Source organism: Gasterosteus aculeatus, chromosome 15, assembly GCF_964276395.1.
Source record: "Gasterosteus aculeatus chromosome 15, fGasAcu3.hap1.1, whole genome shotgun sequence".
In the NCBI taxonomy this organism is placed as follows: Eukaryota; Metazoa; Chordata; class Actinopteri; order Perciformes; family Gasterosteidae; genus Gasterosteus; species Gasterosteus aculeatus.
The window spans coordinates 7,478,136-7,486,771 of NC_135703.1; the positions used below are offsets into that span (position 1 = coordinate 7,478,136).

The 8,636-nt window shown below is 47.9% G+C and overlaps 1 protein-coding gene across 1 annotated transcript; it reads right to left on the bottom strand.

Annotated features, from left to right (window-relative positions):
• Nucleotides 1-802: 802 nt before the first annotated feature.
• On the bottom strand, nt 803-5,777 carry id2a (inhibitor of DNA binding 2a). The gene is made up of 2 exons (XM_078089967.1): nt 1,676-5,777; nt 803-1,373 (listed from the first exon to the last, which is right to left on the bottom strand). Exons 1-2 carry the CDS (start codon nt 2,027-2,029, stop codon nt 1,317-1,319), a joined length of 411 nt encoding a protein of 136 aa, XP_077946093.1. The 5' UTR covers nt 2,030-5,777; the 3' UTR covers nt 803-1,316.
• Nucleotides 5,778-8,636: the final 2,859 nt, after the last annotated feature.

Below are 8,636 nucleotides of genomic sequence, written 5' to 3' on the forward strand. Positions count from 1 at the left end.
AACCATGTTGTCTTTTCTAGTCACGTTCGCACCCTTCGCAAAAAAAAAGAAAAAAGCGGAGACTTCAACGAGGAGAGGGACATGCCTGGGGGGGGGGGGGGGGGGGGGGGGGGGGAATAATCCATGTGACAATAATCTCATTTTTTTCCCCTCCCATTCTCGGGAATATAGCGCGTCGTCCATTCCAGAAATAGAACCACAAATAATAATAAAAAAAAAGTCTTAAGTTAAATAATAATGAAGTGTCCATACAGAAAACACATCACAATAGATTGTCCCATAATAAGCAAAAGTCTCTTGATTTCAGCGTCAGCAGAAAAAGAACAAAAAAAAAATCCAGGCCTGGAGGACAGAGGTTGGAGAGGGGTAGGGGTGTAGAAGGGCTATGGGTGAGGAGGGGGGGTTGTCCTGCTCCCAGGTCCCGTGCGGCTGTGTGTGTGTGTGTGTGTGTGTGTGTGGTGTGTGTTTTTGCGTCTTGACAAACACCTGCAAAAGATTGAGAAAGAGAGGCGTGTTTAGAAAATGCAAACAGGGCAGAGATCCGGACAGACTGGCGCCAGGGAGGAAGCCGCAGTTTTTAACATTTAACCAAACACTCCCAATGCAGAGCAAACCCTGCTCCAGATGTACACAGAGAGGGAGAGAGGAGAGGGAGGAGGGGGGACGCACGCGCACACACTTTCCGCACAACTTCAACCTACAATCTGGGGAAGAATCAGCGTAATTGCCGCTCAGCTGGCGCCTACCCACTTCTTGTACCAATTATGTGCAGACATCGTAGTAGCAGTAATCCAAACAGCCATTATTTTTCCTGTTGCAGATGCTCTTCATTATAGACACAAGAGGGTATGATACAACCCCGACGACTGCTACTTACATACAGTAACACCAGCGGCCCCGCAGCGCATTTATTCTGATTTATGCCACCAAAGAGACATCATTCTTCCATTGGCAGGGCTCACCTTACTGACAGGGAGTCCTATGCTGTTCATATGTAGCCTATATACATTTTTTAGATACGGATCTGCTACAATATACATATAGTTTAAATGTGGATTAAACTCGAGCCAACTGTGCTCTGTTGGCCGCCCCAGTAACGCAGCGCCATTCTCATGCAACACACACTGGGAAAACATTACAGCAACGCGAGACGTCGACCACATGAGCGGGGCGAGGGGGGGGGGGATTGGGTTAAATGGTGATCGGAGGAGCCCCGTCCTGCTCCGGCAGACTGGGAGACCGGCTGCGCGGCGGAGCCCCGAGGAGCCCCGGACAGAATGCAGCAGCAGACACGAGCGCAGCCGACTCACCCGCTTTTAACGATGCAGAGTCCGGCTGTCATCTGTCATCAGCGCTGATGGCAACTCCGGGGACTGAAAACAAACAAACAAACAAACAGACCAAATGTTAATTCTTTACGCGGCGTCCGATCGCACACAGCACTGTGTGGCTCATCGGAGTCTGTACCAAAAGAAGAAAGGAAGAAGAAAGAAACGTGCCATTTTCTTTTTCAACAAGCCATTTTGTGCGAGTTACGCATAGGCTTAGAAAAGGCGCACCGGTTATGCGCACAAATACAAAACCACTCTATACCTCCCACAACACACCAGGCTGTCGTCCCCTCCATCCCTCCTCCCCCCATTGCGACCCCTCGTTTAGCTACAGTGTAATTTACCTGTAATGACAAGATGCTGATGTCTGTGTTGAGGGTGGTCAGGGGGGTCCTGGATGGAGCCTGCCCCGGCCGCGCAGGGTGATGCAGGCTGGTTAGTGCGACACTCGAGTCCAGCGCGATCTGCAGGTCCAGGATGTAGTCGATGACATGCTGCAGGATTTCCATCTTGCTGACGTTCTTGTTCTGGGGGATGCTGGGCACCAGCTCCTTCAGCTTGGAGTAGCAGTCGTTCATGTTGTACAGCAGGCTGAGCGGGTCGTCCACCGGGGTCTTGCTCCGCGAGATTCCCAAGGAGTGCTCTGATATGTTCGCGTTGTTTTTCCGGAAGGACCGCACGGGGCTTATTGCTTTCATTTTTTTTCTCCTTCTGTTTAAGTTAGGCGAGAGAGCGCGGTCGCGTGTGTCGATATCTTGCTTCTTTTTATGTCCCGTATGTGCCAGACGATCAGCGATCAGACTGGAGAACCAAGCTGTCAGTGGGCTTTATATAGGCGGGAGGCAGGGCATGCGACAGAGGCGGGTCGGACGCTCTGATTGGACGAGGGGACTGTCGCTCAACGCCGTTTGGCTCTGCTACGGGCTCTTTGCGCTCAAGTCCCTCCCTTTCTCCGCCGCGTTACCAGTGGCAACGCATTCGGAAGGCGGAACCCAGAGGGCGCTTCAGCAGCTCCGGTGGGCAATTTGGAAAATTAAGCCCTTACCTGTTTCTGATCAGGAAAATTAATGATTTGCGTTGCTTTCAATTGACCGTGGACAATGCGTGAGCACGTGGCGATACCTGTGCGCGATTTTAATCTCGGTGGTTTTGTGATGAAAATCAAGCCAAAAATTGATTTCAAAATGAATATTTCCATGGAGAGAAAAATGATTTTGATGCGTGGATGCGTGGAGAGTTTATGCACGATGACTTATCCAACAGACAGAGAGCGATCACTCATCACACTACATTGAGTTTCCACGTGCAGGTTTGGAGGTGTGGACCAGTGATGACAGGTACCAGGCGCGTTTGATGATTCCCTAATTCGCTTCAGGCCGGACCGGTGTGAAGGCAACTTACTGAGACTGAATAACAAACTGAGGGGGGAAATGTTTGGCTGAAATGCATCCAACAGGAAGCTCGCCAGACCAGCAATAAGAAATATATGTGTGTGTATTTATGCTGGCGGAAATAAAGCCTCTAAAGCTGGGAAAACTTAAAACAAATATATAATGTTTAGTCATAAGACTCACCATAACATTGGATATATTTCATTCAGCGGGAGCAGCAGTGTGTGTGTGTGTTCTGTCAAAAATGTTGACGATGCTCAGGATTTAAAAAAAACAAACACATCCATTACCCGACAACTATTTATTGCGTTGTTGTTCACATTTCATCATTATGAAACACAATCCTCATCACGGGAAGGTTTTGTCTGCACTGTGTATCAGCGCGGCCGTGTAAGTGGCTGAGCACATCTAAACGCATCAGTTCCGGTCCCGTGCACTTCAGTGTTGATTGTCACCTGAGCATGTTGTGTGTCAAAGTTCACTTAGTCACGGCCTACAAATGTGGCTTTCATATCTGAGCACATGAAGAGGGGATTAACCGCTATTGACACTTTTACGTTTTGTGAATGAGCCATTTGTTTGTAGGAATTACACGCTTCACTCCTCTGCTGGAGGTTGGAGGGGAGAGGGAGGGGGGGGGGTTTGATGCCGCACGAAATACCCCCGGGGGGCAGTTGTGGACTGTCGTGATTTACACGAATATTGCATTTCCCTTGATTTAAAAAAAAACCTCATATATATATATATATATATATAAAAAAAATATAAAAAAAAAAAATATATATATATATATATATATATATATATATATATATATATATATATTGTTATAGAGGCAAAGGGTGGGTGGAGGAGAGTAAACCATTTTTAGGGTTTGTTTGAATTAATTTATGTTTGCAGAACAAAAAACACACAAACAAGACACAAAGTAACCGGTAATGAACAAAAGGGAGACAGTTCTGAGTGAAAAAAGGTCCAGCGAGCTGATTTCTGTGAGCAGAGGAGGTGCAGTCAGTAATAGTTGGCCAGTACAATAATCAATGCGATGATGAATTTGCGTCCTCGTCGCATGTTTTCCCACATTTCTCTCTAAATGCAGGAAAAACACCATCTGTGTCATCTTTTTACGCGGCCCGGACAGCTTCTCCTTCAGCTGTCCGGCGATCCCCGTTCTCTTGTGGATTTCTAATCTCATCTGAAAACTCCACATCTGGCGCGATGGGGACGTTTCCATTTCGCCCCACGTCCCCCCCCCGCCCCCCCCCCCCCGTCGTTCCCTACAGGCTGAGCACATTTCGCGCGGCGCCTCTGGACGATGAGCGATTCCTGACGGCCAAAGGTGATTAAATCGCGCAGAGAGCACGTCGGTGCAAAGCCGAGCGCACATCCAGCGGCCGCCGCCTCACCCCTTCTTCTTCTTCTATTCCTCCCCGTTTTCTCTCCTCCTCCTCCTCCTCCCTCTCGCTGCGCTTTTGGAGCAGACTCTCTGGCGCCGGTGCCGTGACGTCACCCTATTCACAGCAGCCCTCGAGCCAGCCCTCGCGGCGCCACCGAGGCGGTTTCCATGGAGACGGGGTTTCGGGGTTGTCAATCAGAAGTGCAGGTTCTCAGCTGATCAACCCCGGGACCGGGTCACGTTTGATTCCCCACTCGATTGGATTATGATCTGCTAGGAGGATACTATTATGGTAATATAGGAATGGCTGGCTGTAGTTTATATACTCCACAGATTCCCCAATAGGACATCTCACTGAGGGACAGTGGGACCTTCATGCATCAGTGAGGACAATCCAGTATGTAATGTCATTAAATGGTATGATGCATTGGAGTAATTGGTACATCTTAATATCTTTTTAAATCGTTTTTTTTTCAAATGTCAAAAAAGATAAATGAGTCTACAGCTGTTTGTTGGCTCCGACCAATTTGAGTTTCCATGACTGTCCAGCTAAATGTATGCCTTCACCATATGAACCAAATGGCCACAAGTCGTTTCCACAAGTTCCCCTAAAGGTTCCTTTGCCCCCATCCGAGTCACGAAGGCATTCCTCGGTGGCTCGCCTCTCTACGTCCCCCTTCTCTCCCCCTTCTCCCCCCACTTTGGGTTCAGGAGATGAGGTTTAGACAACAAAGCGGAGCTGCCAGCCGGCTGCGGTGCGCCCTGCAGCTGCAGCCGGCGTCGGGCTGCTGCGCTGCGGTCAGAGACGTGTTGATCCTCCGCCCCTGCAGCTTCATCTTCATTCTTTCAGCGGATTCGAAATGGATTTTCGTTGTGTGTTTATGACCCGCATACAAAGAAACTTTTGCTTTTCTTCTAACCTGTCCTCAAGTCCCGACGCAGCGAAGGGTATTCAAATAAAAAGTTACTCTCCGTGCACCCAAAAATACTGTGTTTAAACGGCAAGGGGATTAATGTAATGACATAATGCGGAAAATAAAAGGTCAGAGGCTACACTAACCGTATAGGAAATGAAAAAAGAAGAAAAAAAACCTTAATCGTTGAAGTGCCGAATCTGTTACGTCCCCTGTGTGCACAGCGAAGCGGTTCGTCATTCAAGTTAAACTCACTGCATTGATTCTAAACCGTTTACTCCCCAAAAACCTGCGTGTCAACACCGCCGCGTCTTACGCGAAAGAGCCGACGTCGAATTCAGCTCGTTTCGCAGTGCGCGTCCGTCCGAGTTACAACAGCCGCGCTGCGCCTTTTTCGGTGACTTCCTCTCCATCTGCGTCATGCGCCTCTCCACCGGGTCGCGCCTGGCGCGCGGAGGAGTGCACTCATCCAAGGGTGGCGCGGGGACTCCTGTAGCGGCTTCGGGGCGTGGTCTGAATGTTCTACACCCTCGATCTGCAGTGATGTAGTGAAGGGGGCTGTGATCTGCACGGGGTGAACGTGCAGCCAACAAACGGCCAGAGAAATCTACTGCAATTGCGTTAGAGCTCTTGCAATGCAGTGTAATGTCATAACTAAGAGCATCCTTATGATACAATCGGTTGCAATCATCAGTTTTTTCATGATAGTATTTTATTTTTCATGTTTAATAAAAATAATTTCCTGGTTGCCAAGATATCGTCCCGGTTTTATCCAACTAATATGCCAAAATCCATATATAAATATCCATATATAGAAATGACCAAAAAGGATAAAATCCCCTCATTTGAGAAGTTGTAACCCAAAAATAACCCCATTATCAATATAATAGTAGTAATTTCCTTATTATTTGAACACACATTTACGGTCTAATACAGACACAAAAGAGTTTAGCAGTCAGTCAACATTCATAACAACATTTTTGTGTAACAATGAATCTCTAATAATGAACAGATGTGTTTACTGGACACATTTTATGATTCATTCACAGATTCAGCATGTGTTCATGAATTCATAACGTGACTTTTTTCTTTGCGACAATGAAAATCTACTGCCTCCAGCATAGAAAGAGGCTCTGGTTCAATCCGTCTTTGGCCCTGCCTAAAAATACATCTGGCCTTGCCGCTGTCTTCCTCCCCGTCCACCTCGCACCTCTCCCCGGTCTCTCCTGTGGTCCAGATGGGACTTTCTCTGCTCTCTGAGCAGCAGCCACCGAGGCCTGGCTCCATTGTGAGGTGAGAGGCTGCAGCGGGCCCACGGGGGAAGGGAGGAAGCACCGGGAGCGATGGATGGGTGGACGGGAGAGATGAGGTGGCCAGATTGGACTGGGAGACAAAGGCACCATGGCTACCCGAGTACCTTCCAGGCTGGTCGTAGAGTGGCCACTCCACGCCTCCCTGGAGCCGGGCCCTCCCTCTGCTCCTCCACAGCACACAGCTGGCAGCAGGAGATGGGACGGGGAGGTACGGGCGGCGGATTACGCCATTCCCCGGCAACTATAGTCGTCCGAAGTTGTCGGGAATCAACTTTATTTATTTATTTTTTTCCACTCAGATCTTTTGGCCAGCGCGACAACCACCAACCAGTTGGCAGTGTGGAAAAGTTGGCTTCAGTTTAACTTTCGGGCAATATTGCCCGTTGGCATACAATCACACGCTAACATTGCTGTGTCGCCCACCTATCACGGCGGCACAGCTGTCACTGCAGCAAGCAGTCTGTACCCCAGTAATCAGATATCTGCATATCTACACTTTCACACCGGGAGTATGACAGTGTGGCTCTAGTCGAGCACACTGTCACAAGATTATGTTCGAAATCATATTCTTTTTTTTTTTTTTCTGCAGCGGGGAGATCAGAGATGGTAAGTTGCAGAAAATATATTAACATTAGAATTTGGTATTAATGAGCATCGAGTCAGCCGTCGATGTGCAACGGCGGCCTAATGTTCCTCCTCTGGGCCTTTTTGCTTGTCGTCTCGCTCGCAGATGCCTCGGTGAGCAAATGAATGGTGTGGATGTCGTTTGAATCCCACCGTGCAGGCGGTCAGCTTCCTCTATTCCATGGGGAATTGAAAATATATGTGAGACCTGAAACTAGCTTGTGATACCACCTTTTGCCTGGGACTTCTGGTACTGCGGTAAGACGGTTTTGTGTACGTGTCTCAACGACAGTATATCAACTGGTCAACTGGGTTGCAGATTTCATTTCAGGGAACGTCACACGTTCTTTCACATTGATTTAAAACATTAGTTTCTTGCATTAATGATCATAAAGTGTGACTCGTTAAAATAATAAAGTATGTTGCGATTGTAAATCTGTGCCTTATCCTTTGAACTAGTAGCATGCAACACAATCTTGCTTGTAGCTCTTCTGGACTGTTTGAAAATCATATATGTTTGAAATGTACAGAACAGCAGTTCAATGTGTGCCGAGATTGCTGTAACACATATAACACATTTTACTATATCCAACATACTGTAACTACTGCTGTTGATTCCTCGCAAACAACAAACAGGAAGACTTGTGGCACATATGCTTCAGATTACATTCTGGAAGCCAAATTGTATCATTAATTTAAGAGGTAATCCCGTGCGTCATACCATTGGACCCCTCTACAGTCCTCCGTCTCAACGAGGGATATTTTAGTAAGCTAACGTTAATTCACGCCGATGGCTCGGCTACTTTATCCGAGCAGCAGCTAACGCATGGCAGCTACTGGGTGCCGGTGGAAGGTTCAGCGACACAGTGCCGAGCACCTACGAAGTATCTCGGCCTACAAAGAGCCGGTGCGAGCAGTGGCCCCCCGTCACCCCTCCCCCCGGCCCGTCCAACCAGACAGAACCGAGCAGGACATTTCGGACTGAACTCGTCAGCAGAGCTGTGTTTCCTGGGGCTGTATCTCTTTAATGCAGCCGAGCCCACTTCCTTATAACTCACAGCCCTCTGACCACAGTCCTCTCGCTCTTACTCAATCTGTATCTATTTATACAGCACAGGGGGAAGGGAGTTAATGTAGGAAACACAGTCCTTTCTGTGAAAACAGAGCACAGGTCGGTCGTGTCTGATTCATTGGTCTGTCTCATGCCAGCGCTTGACCACCCGTGCTTGTTCTGTTTCCATTACGGTAAGTTATGTGTGTGATGTCTGGAGGAAGGGTGCACCATGTAGGCTGTGAGCAAGTAGGTGCTGCTTTGAACAACTGGTTCTGGTGAATTGTGGGTGCCGGGAAAGCCACGCACACATTTCTGGCCCTTCAACACGTGACAGAAGAAACTATAGTTTCCTTTTCTGCTTTTTGGGGTTTAAATAAAAATGGCCTGAACTTATACAAACAAAATAATTAGTGAAATAAAAATAGAATAACACCATAGCTGCCAAGATGCTTTCCAACGTCGTTTAGGCGTAACTTGTTTGCAGTGTGAGAAATGTAAGTGCACCAGAAAGCCCAGATTTTCAACTACGGCTGTTTCACAAATCATTCACTCAATCTGTCATTCGTTTTATTTCCCAATTACGGTCATTCCACATACCTCTTGGAACGCAGGG

What these genes read in the sequence shown, in the direction of transcription:
- id2a (XM_078089967.1), bottom strand. Translation starts at nt 2,029, where the DNA reads ATGAAAGCAATAAGCCCCGTGCGGTCCTTCCGGAAAAACAACGCGAAC. An exon ending in TCAGCATCTTGTCATTACAG is followed by an intron (nt 1,374 to 1,675) that starts GTAAATTACACT and finishes GTTTGTTTTCAG; the next exon opens with TCCCCGGAGTTGCCATCAGC.